Source organism: Acanthopagrus latus, chromosome 20 (assembly GCF_904848185.1).
Source record: "Acanthopagrus latus isolate v.2019 chromosome 20, fAcaLat1.1, whole genome shotgun sequence".
In the NCBI taxonomy this organism is placed as follows: domain Eukaryota; kingdom Metazoa; phylum Chordata; class Actinopteri; order Spariformes; family Sparidae; genus Acanthopagrus; species Acanthopagrus latus.
The window spans coordinates 13796146-13811181 of NC_051058.1; the positions used below are offsets into that span (position 1 = coordinate 13796146).

Below are 15036 nucleotides of genomic sequence, written 5' to 3' on the forward strand. Positions count from 1 at the left end.
TTTACATAACTTCCCACCCTAAGCCCGATGTCAGAGGAAAATGGCTGCTGTGTGTATCTATGTTGTTGAATGAGCCAATCTTGCAATGCTGCAAACTAAGGAAGTATGCCATAAATAGGTGGACGATAGCATTTAGCTCAAGTGGGTTACAACCTTGCAGAGCAGCTAGCGTTGCTGTACTCTCGGTAATGAGTATTTATTAATCATGTATAAGTTTTAAGTGAGTGTTGTTGTTGTTCACTGTTACACGTGGTGATTGCTTTTTAATTCATTTTATCTCAAATTACTGCAGATGGGCTGTCTTGTGTGTAATGTGAATTTATGCCGTTATGCATTAGAATTCGCAGCAAAGTTATTTGTTGTTACCGCTTCTGTGCTTTTGATTTAGATTAAAAAACTCTTCTTCTTTTTTTTTTTTTTTTTAAGTGAAAGCATATCCTCCCCCAGCAGACGGAAACTAAGAGAGAAATGTTCTTGTCTTCTAGAGAAAAAAAATGTTCAGACCTGGAAATGTACTCTCTGCTCCAATGAACTGAGATGCAGCAAGAGCAACTCTGGTCAAGATAAAAAACTTAACAAATCAAACATTTCTTTCCATTACTACATTTGACTTTTTTTCCCGAGCATAACAATTCACAGCCACAGACAGATAAATAAGTAGCATATTAAAGATGTTTCAACACTCAGCAGATTAAGTTTTTTTTTTTTATTTCATTATCACATGTACAACGTAATGCAACAGTCACTCTCCCTCCCCTCCGTGGATTATTAGAACAGTATTAATTTCACAACACTTCAGTATTATGCGGTGAGTGATTATTCAGATTTCAATATTAAAAAGCACTTGTGGTTTAAGAAAATTAGTGTCATCTCAGCCCACGAGTTTTTGTTTGTCCAGATTTTCTTTCTTTTTTTAAATTTTTCGGCTTGTCACATGAAGTGGATCGGAGTTCACTGCCTGGCATTTATGAAAGACTCGGTTTGCGTGCATCGTATTGTGCTTCACTTACTTACACACTTACAGAGAGAATAGCATTTCAAAACAGGAAACAACATAATAGAAGTCATGACCAGCTCTGTAACTGCAGGTTCTTCAAAGGTGATGTTTTCCCAATTACATTTTTTTTTTCCTTTAATCTCCATACTCGCTTTTTTTTTCCTGTCCTTGTGTTTCATTTGCTAACCAGCCTGTTGCGTCCAAGACCACTTTTTGTCCACTGGTTCAAGTGAAAGCGTTAAAGAAAAAAATGCTTTTGCCACAACAATGACCTCCCCATGATGAGAACACAGCCACAGAGAAAGAAGAACAAGGAGAGTTTCGCTAAAGATGGACAAACAATTCCTCAAATAAACTCCACAGGATAGCATTTGTTCTTGGTTGCATCATAATGTCCTTTATGCAGTGCAAAGATCTGACAAGAATTCACCAATAAGTTAAGTTCATGTGCGGTATGGTTTCACGTCCATTGGCACAAGCAGGCCAGGTTGCTGGTTGGCTCTGGTCCTACATGAGCACGCAGCTTTTGGCCCGGTCCTTTCTAATGGCAGGCGGATGCTCGTGAATCTCAGTCCGGGGCGGCTGCTGAGAGACCCGCTTGAGGCCGCGACGTGAGCCAGCACGTTTCAGCTGAGGCCTGTGGATGCGGGACACAGACGACAGGGTGGTGACGTGGAAAACATCACGGACGCTGTTCTCTGAATACTTTGAGGTGCACTCCGCGTAGGCCACAGCGCCGATCTGCCTCGCCAAGTTAGTGCCCTGAAAACAAATAAAAATACAGAATAGGAGTTTATTAGGTGACGAATAAACAGTGAGGACTTAAACCTGCATTAACTGATTTTTTTTTTTAGAAGCAGCAGATACCATTTCTAAACATGACAGTGCAAGCTTATGACCTTACAAGGGTAGCAAACACGTTCACAAACATTGCCTGTTTAAACATTATTCATTTAGAGCCATGTGTGTAGGTAGTTAGCTTTATTAACCTTTCAGAAATTCTTGTCGTGTTTTAGGCTACATGATAAATGTAAGTGCGATATTTATTCTACTTTGTAGCTCTGTTTTTGGTCTCCACCCACTCCTGCTGGCTCTTTTAGTTAGCCTGCGGAGGAGCTATCATTGATGTTAGCCTGTTAGAATATCTATAATTGATGTGAGCCTGTTGAAGAAGCTAACACGGATATTAACCTGTTAGAATAACTATCATCTATGTAAGCTTGTTGGGGAAGCTAATACTGATGTTAGCCTGTGGAGAACTGCTATACTGTAGATGTTAGCCTGTTGAAGTAGCTGACATTGTTTTGAGACTGCTGACAGAGCTAACACTGACGTTAGCCTGTTAGCTATTTAAAATGTCTCTGACCATGTATCATGGGTTGTGTTTGGCTAACAGAGCTAATAGCTTACCGCTAATGGAGCGAAAGGAGCTAACAGAGCTAAACACACTGCAGCAGGCTGAGAGTTTCTGTTCAAAGGAAGAATTAAGTGTTAAACAGAAAACTGCAGTTTAATTGGAGGATAATTTCGGTAGAAGTACTATGAATGCTAATACTTGTAACTAATTTCTATGATGATAACGACAAACTAAAGACACAACATTCTGCTTTTCTACCATTTCTTCTGTGTGTGACCACCTTTTTTAGGTTTTCAGTTTTTACAATAAAAAACATTAATGCTGCTTAAAGAAAATCAAACATTTATCGAGCTGCATGCTTCAGTTTGTGGTCCGAAAGCAGGTGACTCACCTAGAGAGCCGCTGAGAGCCAATACTCTGAGCCTGGGCAAACAAATTGTGTTTGTGTGTGTGTGTGTGAGTGAGAGAGAGAGGGAGAGCGGGGTCATGTGGTGGAAATGTTTGGCTATTCAATTCTTAAATGTCACGGTGAACCATTTGGGATGCCGCCGGATGCCTTGTGTAATTCAGCAGAGCCAAAGTTAAGCACTCACACAACACTTTCTTCCTTGGAAAGCCATCCAGTCCTGAGTGGATGGTGGACTTTGCAACACTTTTATTATCACCATTTGTTAACAGGCTGGTATATTATCCCTATTATGTTCTTTTGTGGATATCAGGCCGCTGGTGCTGGTCATGTACAGCGAGGACTCCCCACTTAATAAAAGCCCCAGCCATCAGAGGCATAATAGCTAGCTGGGGCATGCAGAAAGGCTTAGATCCTCCACAGAGCTATGAAATATTCAACATCTATCTGTGCGACTGTAAAACTCGAGCGTAAAAGCACGTTTATTCCCAGCAGTGGTCGGCACCATCTTAAATCTGGACTGGTTGAACTTATAGGTATACAGTGCTTCCATTTTGCGTACCTTTTCTCCTACAGCACTGCTTTAATCAATCCCTCTGACTGCCTCTTGAGTTTGTCACGTTATCCTTTCTTTATGTGTTTATGTTTGTGTCGACAATCGGATTCATCGGCGTCTTTGGCATTTAAACGTCGCCGCTGTGTGACGGCGTAGGTGTTCAGCCATCAGTGTTAGACATATTCCATATTGAAGAGAGTATCTAGCAGCAGGACGCGGCGATATTATTCCTCCTCTATGAGAAATATTAAAGGCTTCAGCTGTGCTAGCAGGGAGGCTGCATTATTTTTGCATTAATGGAAACGTTCCAACACTTCAAGTCTCTCTTTTTTTTTTTGATGCCCATAAGCCGATTATAGCTGTAGTCACACAGCTCATGTGCGGTTCATTCTGGGCGAATGCACTTACCCCCCCTGGGAATACATCAGTTGGTCAAGTGGCTGAAATGTCAAGGTCCTAGTTTGTAGCTGGCCATTAAGGAAAGATCAACGGCTACACGTTTAATTCCATCCAGTTCCAGCTCTGTTTTTTTCCCCTCTTTATATTACTTTGATCAAGTGTGACCACTCTGATGTAAATTGTTTGCCTGCAGAAATACTGAATCTTATTCGGGCTCTCGTATACTATACGATGAAGGCCAACAGACACTCACTTCATCCTCAGATGCACCCGCAGCGTTTTTAAACTGTTGATTGTTCACATTTTTGGCAAGAACAGCCAATTGAATCAGGCGGGAATCAAAGATAAGGGTTTCAAAGTTGAAGATGGCTGCTGGTTCGGTTTCAGTCAAACTTTTTGTTGTGATCAAAGGTTTCAGTTAATCCTGAAATAAAATCACTTTATTGCAGAGAAACTAATCTCAGATTTTGATGGACCAATTTTGATGCCATTACTGACAGGGAAATGAGGGTGGTTACCTTTGCGTTGTCGGAGGTATGAGGAAATATTAATGTGTTGACAAAAGGCTGCCGAGAAGCGGGAATTCAAATTTACATGAAAATAGGCTATTAAAATTCATGCATGCCACCGTTCATCGCTCCGAGACACAAAGAAAAACAATTGTATTATCGCACATCCTGCTGTTTGTCTCCGACTCCTTTCGGTCCCAGCTCCTTTATACTCCTTGTGTTTCTATATTTGCAGAAGTTATGATCTGAAGCGAATGTCACCCCACCAAATTCATTTTCACAAGTTTTGTTTGTGTGCACAAGGGAACAAAGTAATGGGTGTCGTTTGTTTGGGATGATACTATTGAATGTGTGAGTAAATCAGTGCAACTATAGGCAAATGAAAACCGCTGCAGTGGAAAACGAGGGAGGGACTGAACATTAAAAACTGTATGTCATGCATGTTCCAAAGTAATCACATGAATAAATTAAAATAATTCAGTTGCAGTGTTAGGCTTATTAAATAGGTGTGATACAGTTGTTGCTCATGGATACTGGCTATGCTTTCATGGAAAGGACGTACTGTACTCCTCACCTGTTCGTGGGTGACAGGAATGAGTCTGTGTTTGGCGAGCTCTCTCAGGACGTTGAGGTCCGTCCTCATGTCCAGCTTGCAGCCGACCAGCACCACTTTGGCGTTAGGACAGAACTCCTGCGTCTCACCCTGCCACTGTGCATCAATAGACAAATACAGCGCATGTGAGTTCTCCAGACGTCATTGATCAAATAACTGAGGGAACTATGTGGACACTGGGGACCTGATTACACCAACTTAAACTAAGTCGTAAATCCAATCTTAACACAATTTAGGATGACATTTGGGACTCTGGTTTTTACTGAAGCATGTTTCCAAATTGCATTTAAGAAAAAAAATCCTTTTTTATCTTAGGAACCTAATTTATGGCAATTGTCCTAAATTAGAAAATAAAAGAATCGGCGCCACCATGGTTGTTACATCATGAATATGGGAAACAACATGAACACTGATGGAAAGGCAGGTTAACTGTTCTTAGCCTATTGCAGAAGCTAACTTCGTGGTTAGCCTGTTGAAGAAGCTAACACTTGCCTGTTGTATAAGTTGGCATCAATGTTAGCCTTTCACAGATGCTAACTCCGATGTTAGCCTGTTGCAGAAGTTAACACTGTTGTTAGCCTGTTGGAGCTAACATTGATGTTAGCATTTCAGAAGCTTACACTGATGTTAGGCTGTTGGAAATGCTAATACTGATGTTAAACTGTTAGTTTAAGATCCCTGACCATGTATTAATGGATTTACAGTATGTAGATTAGGGTAAAACTAAAATTGAACGGTTGTCTTCTCTTGTCCAGTGAGCTTACTACCCACTGACAAGTGAATTGAGACCATTGTCCTTAAGATTTTCATGATACATTACAGCTTACAGGACTGTTCCCGAAAAAATTGCATTTACAGTTATAATTAGGATTATTTAAGATAAAATACAAAGTATAAGATAAGACAGGGCACAACCATGAGTCAGTGTATTGCTCATGTTAGATTTTTCCTATCATTTGAACTTAATATAGGACAAGCAGGCAGGTGGGCATTGATCTTATGCCAAAACAGCCTCCAGTCTTCCAATATTTGGCTTTTCACAAGATTTTGGTTTCTGGCTATAGGAATTTGTTCCCATTAAGTCACAAGAGCATTAGTGAGGTCAGCCACTGATGTTGTTCAGTTCATCCAAAACTGCTGAATGGATTTAATGTCAGGGAGAAGAAAACACTTCAGAAAGATGTTAACTGAAAACCCTGTTTATCCAATATTGAGTTTTCAGTAAACCATAAAGGACACATTCTGTTGCCTTGATCACTTTTCAGTGTCAAACCTTCTTGTCTCTTACAACTCAAACTTCCAGGTTCATGGTTCAGTAGCACGACCACACCTCCAAAGCCCTCGGCCATAACAGACCAGAGAACAGATGAGAGACAAATACCGAAATAGTAAAGCTGTTTTGCTCCAAGAGGCAGGAAGAAGACAGACAGAGAGACAGACAGTTCTCATTACAGACCGCGGACATGACTCAAACTATTAAATTCCTTTTCTCTGCGACTCCAGTCATTATCTGCTCACACCATGGCACAGGCAACCACTTCGCACAGTTGCTCCATTTGTTCTTCTTTACAAAGAGATCTTTTCTCCTGGATGTCTGCGGCGGCTGCTGTTACGGGCTCCACTGTGTTGTGCTGTTATGCAGAGCGAGCTGCTGCCTTTAAATAGGCCCCTTCCGACGAAGAGTGCGCCAGTGGTGAATAGCAGCAATTCAGATGAGTCACAAAGGACCCATAGGAAGAGCGACTTATTGTTTGTGTTAATGTTAAGAATTGTTGAAGAGTTTTGTTGGGTACAAAGAGCAGAATGCGAGCTGTCACAGTAGATTCTGGTCTATCAAAGGGAGAAAAATGGAAGCTGGGTATTTTTGTAAACCTCAGCTGTCAGTTCAGTTTGAAAATACGCGCACCACTGAGGTAAATACACACTTGAAACTGCCAGGAAATGCTGTCTGTCACTTAGGACACTGAAGCCATGTCCTCAATAATATTTCTGAGACCTGAGGAGGAACAACCATCCATCACTTTGGTCCACAACTATTGGACTATGGTGGAATGAGGGGAATTTGCATTTCGTTTTGCTAGATACTGGTAGATTAATTAATGTTACGCACGATCAACTGATGATTTGTTAGCATTCAGTGAACCCGAACCCAAACTATTCATTTTTTGCCTCTGTTGAGACCTCCTTGCTAATTGTCTTTTACTTTATACTTCATACATACCTGATGAATAATTGACCAATGAGCTGTGACAGTGACAGATAATGACAGCTGCTGCGCTATCGTCCAAAAATGGTGGCGCCTCACCAGAATGCTCCATTATTCCCATTCCCTATTGCCACAATTGTCGCAAACTTTTGCACATTGTAAACCCTCGTCCCGCACTTCATCAGGTAATATTTCACACTACCAATAATTTGGTTTATGACTAATAAGAAAGGGGGAAAATATCAAAGGTTATAATTTTATTAACTTAATTCTTTATTAACTAAAGAACAAAGGCCAGTAAGAGAATAGAGGCTGTCCACAGAGAGGATGAAAAGGGTAATCTGTGAGACCTGGCCAGTCAATAAGTGTCAGTAATGATGTTACTGAGTAAATGATATGTGGAGATTGAAATGAATCAAGAAAGCACCTTTGTAAAGTTGTAACCACAGTTTTAGGCCCTAGTATAAAACACCTGCTTTCAGAATGGAGTTTGGTTCACCAGTCCATCCAATCGACAGAGGGTTAGAGTGTTTTAATGCTGATAATACACATAAATCGCGATGACCTACCCTCTGATTATGAACCTCGAAAACAGCATAAGTTGGGTACGGAGCTGAACACGACCTGGCTCGGCTCGGCGGTAAATGGTCACTTAATTGAGCACAAATGACCGCCAGAGCAGAGACAGCGGTTCTGCTTCACCACTGTGATCTAATTATTTTACAGTAACGTCACACTGGACGGATTATGAAACCGCAAAATAAAGAGTACAAATGAGTGAAAAGATGATAGGTGGCAGAAAAATGGAGCTGTATTTTTAATAAGGTAGTTGTTTATGTCAGGTCCGTCCACTTTGATGGCGACTTGGCCTGAAGGGCCACTCATCATCCACTATTTTTTTTTTTTTCCTCACATAGTGACGCCGGTCATAAATCCACCGCAACGTAACATGTTTGTTTGCCTGTCTGGTCGTCAGATTAAGGTGCTTAATAGCTGAAAATCAATACGGTTTTCTGATTTCAGTCTCAAATCGTTGGAGACTACAGAAGTTGCATTTACCACCAGTCAAATGAGAGGGTACCAGTATGGGCTGCTCTGATCTGTGGACTTTAAATCTGGTGGGTACCTTAAAATGTCTGTTCTGTTCTGTTTATAAGCAAAAAATCCTAATAACAATAATTGAAAAGAGTGATTTAGAATACTTTGCTACAATCGTGAATGCCAGTGCGCATAAGGCTTTTTAAAAAAAATGAAATTTAGACCAAAAAGTAAAACATATTTTAGAAGTTAAAGGATTGTTTACTGTCAAACTAAATCTCTGAATGTTTGTGTTTAAATCCAAGAGGTTTTTGGTAATGAGTCAAACATTTTCTCCAGTATTGAGTTGCACCAGGTTGATGGAACCCAGTGACTACGTTGTGGGAGTCCTACGCTGTGCACAAATGTTATTTATATCCACTGAGGCCCGAGGGCTTCATTCAGCTACGTTGTAATAGCAGTTGGTTAAAAACTTGTGATTACAGTTATAGACTCTTAAAATCACGTGTTATTATGAATCAGTTCTGCCTTCGTGCTCAGAGTGAGGACCTGCATGTAGAAGTTGAGCGTGCTGTAGGTCGCAGCCCTTAAAGGTTGGCTGTAGAGACGCTGTGGTCTTTCCTCCAGCACGTCCTTCACAAATAATCCGGACACTTCAGCTCAAGAAGCCAGCAGTGGGGTGCAGAGACGCAAAGAAATGATAGAAAGCAGGGATGCTGGCAGGCTGTTAGTCAGAAAGTTATGAAAAAAAATAAGGTGAGAAAATGTTGCCAGTTGCGAAGGAAGGGTTGAAGTGTTAAAAAAAAAAAAAAAGGTGACAGCCGGGTAGAGACCGGGATAACATCCGAGGCTGGGTGATGCTCTAACATGGGAGGTTTTGAATGAGCATTTGGAGAGGGATCGGACTGGAGAGAACAAAGGGCATTGGAAAGGAAAAAAAAGGAAGTAATAGAGAATCGAGTGGTATCTTTGTAGCTTAGCAATGCTGGGGAAGATTAGCCCTTCTACAAGGAAAATTGGAGGCTGCAAACATTGGTGAGGACGAAGGCTGTCAGAAATTGACAGAAGAGAAAGTGCTGTCGACTGCAAGGGGCGTTATTGCAGTATAAAAGCTTGCAGATGGAAAATAAGCTAAAAAAAAAAAAATGGAAACAAGACATGATGGCAAACCGCCACACTTAAGTCAGACAGGATAAGGTTTGCAGGGTTTTTTTCTATCCAAACTTTGAATAAAGCGACGTGTCACTGTGGCATCCCGTGCACGCATTGTGACTTAAGTTCATTCACCGCCGCGACTAAGAGCAGGTCGTCTAATGAGGTCAAAGTTCAAGTTAGTTTCTCAAGTGGACCCCCTGCAGATGTGAGAATCCGACCACCATAAAAGGCAAGTGTTCTGTCGTGCATTGATGATGTCGCTGATGAGTGATGGCGCGGGCGGCAGGAATGACGGTAGTTGAAAACGCTCCGGCGCATTTGATGTCCACGTTTCACGGATGACAGGAAAACGAAAATGCATCGGTATCAATGCTGATGGTTCGCTTGAGAGGAGTTTGTGTTCCATCCTCATTTATTTACTCTCTGGTCTTTTTGACTATATTATAAGAAATGGGGGACAAAGCCAAAAGTAACCTGAGGCTGCAGCAGTTTCCAAAGTTAAAGTCTATTTAGAACAAAATTCCCTAGTTTTGTTCCCATGGACGGTGTTTCCTTGCGTAGATACACGGACAAGTTATCGACTTGTTTTGGCTAACGCAGGTGGCTGCAGCCTCAAGCTAGCTTTAGCTAAAGTTCGAACCGGGGAATTAAAGGTGCAATACACATGAAAGCATTTCAGTTCAAATCATTTAAATGAATTGAAAATGATCAACAGAATGTGAAGATATAATTTGACATCATTACTGTGTTGCAGCGATGTCTACTGAAGTTAGCATGCTAACCAGCTAGCCCTGACCCGTCCTGTCTGTGCTACCACTTTGTGTCTCGATGTGATAATCTGATGTGTGCAACAGCAACACTTCCTGGGCGCTCAGAGCTCCAGGTGGGGACACGGAGTATGAAGTCCAGTTCAGCAGGCCAGCTCTTACATATTGCATCTTGAAGAGAAAACGAAATGGAATACAATATTTTTCACAATATTGTTTTCATTAGTGTATAATTACTTGAAACTAAGAACTGTTTTGTTGTCATTACCTACACTCGTGTATTTTGGCGGCCACCGTGGGGAAGTGTGACACGAGGTGTGCAGCTGCACCACTAGACACAACTAAATCCTGCACACCGGATCTTATAAAAAGGTGATATTTCGTATTTTGTTGTTAACTGTGTAGAAAACTCAATTTCTCACAGCGTGGTTGTGCTCTGAATTGTCTTGCCGTGAGACTCGATCTTTCGAGGCTGCTCGGATGCCTGCCTCTGTGACAAGAGACAGAATGTACCTGAAAAACAGCCTCAGCTAACCCTAGAAAACAATTAAACGAGACACATTCACACTTTTTCACACCGTTAATGTGATACTGACCTTTTTCAGCACGCTGTCCATTGTCTCTGGACGGCTGATGTCAAAGCAGATGAGCACAGCGTCTGAGTCCGGGTACGCCAGCGGCCGCACATTGTCATAGTAGGCTGAACCTGTGGGCGAGAAAAAAAACAAAAAACACACACACAGACATGACTAATGTTTCCAGGTGAATTATGGGTAATTTAGCTACTTTGCTTAAGAGTTAACTTTTTTATCACAAAGTGAGTCATTACAGAGCACCTTCGGCAGTAATAACTATGGTTAAATGTAATTACCGTGAACCAAGCCACTCTGCAGATGACAATGAGTGGGTGTGATTCATTGCTTTCGAAAAGCGAACAGAGGGGCCTCGTCCACAAACCCCTGGTCCGTCTATGCGTCTGACAGTCTTGAATAAGCCAGCAGACAGACGCGTGACAGTGATATAATGAATGGCTTACACAAAGCGTCACCTGGTATTTCAGAATGGCATGTTTTTTTTTTTGCCCGGGGCCCACGGCTGAATTGAGCATTGTGACCTGGGCAAAGGGGACACATTCCTATCCGGAGGGGACAACATTCCCTCTCCATTTCACTCATTGTCTTCAACACTGCGCGCTTTTGTCACCATACACAGAGCTTTGGCAATGTCACAAAAAAAAAAAAAAAAAAAAAACGCCCTCGGGAGAAAATTCCCATAGGGAGCCGGACTGACCCTGAGCAACTGCACATGTAGTAGCTAGCAACAACAGTTTCTCTTTGAATTGGCTCGTGTTTACAACACCTGTTTGGCTAAATATATGAGTTTCATATATAAGAGAGGTGGGTGGAGGTGAATGGATATTAAATGACTCCCAAGTTGCTGGTTTAGCAGATAATCCATGCTCTCTAAGACATTATAAGTTGTAAATAAATCACATTGCAGAAGCTGTTACTGCCCTGTTTGTTACAACCTTAATTTTGTGTTTTTGCTCACCTTTTATCCATCTGCTTGCTCCCACAACTTAACAGAAGAGTCCATAAAAGTCATTATCTGTTTAAAATATCTGGATGTTTGGGACCCATGCAATACTGATATTAGCCAGTAAAAAAAAAAAAAAAAATCTGTATCAGTTAAATCAGGGAGTAACATCTTGTCATGAACGATACTTTGGATGGCCCAAACTATGACGAAATCCCTTTGAGCCAACAAGTCGTTTTGTATTTTCGATTACTCAACATCAACACACCCGGAGGGCAACGTACAGGTACATCATGTGCGCCCAAAAAAAAAGGCAGTCACTCTGCCCCTAATTTGTGTCCAGCCCCAAAGCAGAACATTTGTCTGTGAGTCGCTGTGGTCAAAAATGTCAAACTAAAGGCCACGACCATTTTTTCCCCCTGTTCCCTCTGACTAATTCCTGCTCCTGGGTTTTACACACACACACACACACACACACACACACACACACACACACACACACACACACACACACACACACACATATACGCACTCTATCTCACTTTCCCCTTTGTGTTTGAGCAATTTTCTTGATGCAGAGCAGGTCCACAGAAAGTTAGGATGGCTAATTCAATAAAAAGGTAAAGGGAGCAGGGCAGAGTGGAAGTCTATCCAACGGCGTCCATGAACCCCCCCATAGGTCTCCATCGCTGAACCGACAGCTGTAGCTCAGCTTCACACCGTCAGCTCCACCCCTGCATGAAGGCGGCAGCTGTGATCGAACGCGGTGTTAAAAAGTTTGAGTCTCTGTAAAGATTTGAGTCTAAAGTCTAGACGGCTCAGAGAAGGCAGCCATTTTTTAAATGTCACCAGCAAGTGTTTATGCTGATGACGGAGAAATATGAGGTGCACGGCATGTGTGGAAATAACAAGAGATCTTCATCTGAGCCCACCTGAAGATGTGCAAACTGCATTTTTTTGGAACGCTGCCCACCTAATCTGGGCAGTAGGATGGGAAGCTGTAAAGGAAAAAGTCATTTGCGGAGCTGCTGCGTAAGCGCTTCTGCAAGCACACCGGGCCTATATAGGCTACAGCTATGCAGAGTAATGCCTTTTGGTCAGCTGCTATCATTAGAACTCGAGCACGCTATTGCACAATACTTCAATAATGTATTTTCCCCATACACCTGAAATGATTACACATACAGAAACCAACATTAGTTAGAATTTCGAAACATGTAATTTTTTATACCAAAGATTTAAAGCTGCACCAGGCTGTTCTGGATGAATATCACAGACGGACAACTGAGAATTTTGTCCTGCGTCGACAGTCAGAACCCTACCAATGAATAGTTAGTGTCACTACATTAGCTCATGGATAGATATGTCAATATCGGTGTTTATGTTTGCCGATACAGAAAAAGGAATTGCAGTCCAGCAGTTCCAAGTATTTGTTCTTCTTTTTCTTAAGAATTAGTTTATTAATAAAACTAATGGATAAAACTCAACTGTTATTGTAAAACCAAACAGATGTCAACTTAATGGCTGATAAATCATTACCTCAAATATCGATATCGGCGCAAATCCACTCTAACCACTATTTAAAAGGTGCCCTGTTGAGTTTTCTTGTAAACAAAGTTTACTTCTTCTTCTCTGGCACATATTCACACGGCAGCCATTTTCCTCTGACATCATACTCAGGGTGGGAAGCTCGACTCCCATACTGCTGTGTCCCAGGTTTCAAGTTGAATAAACTTAGAGATTCTGATACGTTACCATTTCACCGTTAAATGGGCTAAATGAATATTTTTTTACTATCATGATCAACAAGTTAACTGTGTAAGCCTTGTATTATTTATGAAAGCACAGAATGGACTGGTCGCGACTGTGAAATTGCAACTATCACATTTTAGACATTTAATTGAGACAGAGTGCTGGAAAATAACTAAAATAGGGATCAAATGTGAGTCGACAAGGGTGTGTTAGCGACCACATCTTTCTGCATTCTCAGTATAAACCTCAGATCCAGAAAATGAAGTTTCACACAAACTTTTCCGAAGGCAAGAAAGAGGGGGAAAAAAAAGAAAAGAAAGAGAGAATGGCAGAATGATGAATAATAACAATGAAACTCCATTATGTTTTAATGTAATTTTGAAACGGCGTCTCAAACACAACCTCTTTCTACCCTTCTGCATTTTTTAAAAGCAGAAATAATGGAGGTGGGACTCTATTCTCGGTCACAAAAGTTAGGGCACGTAACAGAGTTAGACAACAACATGGCTGGTAAATTACATCAGGAGCGTTTTTAGAAATGAACTTTTCAAAAGGCCGATCGGGTAGTGCTCTCTGCAGCGTTCACTTCGTACTTACTCTCTTAAGACCGGCCGCCCATTAGGACAACGTGAGCTGTTTTTTCAGCAGCCTGTCTATCGGGTTTAGCTGATTGCTTTTCTCTGGCGTATCCAGTTAGCTGGTACTCCTTCAGCGGTAATATAGTTGTTTGTTGTTCTGCCAAGTCCTCCCCTGTTCAGTCTTCCTACCCCTGCCAGAATAAACAAGCATCAAGACTCTCCTGAGGTTAAAGACACTCTGCACTTGAATCATTCTCCTCCTCTCGTCGAGCGGAGCCAGAAACAGATACTTGCCAAACGCCGGCTTTTGAATAAAATACAAAATTAAGCTGTCAAAGGCTTTTGGTTCGTGTCATTAAGCACCCCGACAAGATACGTGACGTTGTACGGATGTTAAAAATGTCTCAGAACATTTTGGGGAACAGGCTTATTTGCTTTCCTTCTCTGAGTTAGATGAAAAGACCAACGTATCCCTAAAGTCTGCAGTCAAAGAAGCTTTAAACTATATTCTCATATTAACACTGGATCATATCGTCTGCTTGTTTTTGAAAACAAAGGCTGCCACTGTTAGGGAAAAAGTTCTGTATGCTACCTGTTTAGCACCAAACGGACAGTTAACAGCTAACTGCTAACAGCCACTCTTTAGCTCAACAAAGATGGGAAAGAAGCACGATGCCTCACTCCTTAGCAACTTCCATCATCAGTCTTATTCAGAATGTTATCGATGAATACTTTTTAAAATAAGTTAACCACGATGAGGTATATGATCTACTGCTTTCTACTGTGACCTGGCTAACAAGAACGAGACATACAAGAAAAGAAAAAAAAAGTTTATCTCAAAACCTGCATATAAACGCTAAAAGTGGTGTTAAAGTTGTATTTTTATATATTATCAGAGCCAGGCCAGCTGTTCACCACTGCCTCCTGTCTTTGTGCTCAATATTCTCATCAATCTCTTGGAGAGAAAGTTTCCAAAAAAATGTTAAAATCCGTTCCCTTTAACGCTCCGAGTGTCAAATTATTATTTCAATCAAGGTCTCTGAGAAGAAGACTGTGAGTGAAATTCTGCGTTTGTTATTATCAAATGCAGGAAATCAATAAATCATTCATGCCTATGAATGAATTCAGCAACTCTTTTTTCGTGTCGTAGCGGAGTAGTGCTCTCCT

General features: G+C 41.3%; 1 protein-coding gene across 2 annotated transcripts in view; it reads right to left on the bottom strand.

Annotated features, from left to right (window-relative positions):
- Window positions 1-696: 696 nt before the first annotated feature.
- Window positions 697-15036, bottom strand: part of LOC119010129 (rho-related GTP-binding protein RhoN-like) — a 46823-nt gene continuing 32483 nt past the window's right edge. For both annotated transcript variants that reach the window (XM_037082029.1, XM_037082028.1), the window contains exons 4-6: window positions 10600-10709; window positions 4799-4933; window positions 697-1759 (exon numbers count right to left, since the gene is read on the bottom strand). In XM_037082029.1, coding sequence (XP_036937924.1) covers window positions 1505-1759; window positions 4799-4933; window positions 10600-10709 — 500 coding nt within the window. In that variant the 3' untranslated portion in view covers window positions 697-1504. The remainder of the gene's footprint in view (window positions 1760-4798; window positions 4934-10599; window positions 10710-15036) is intronic.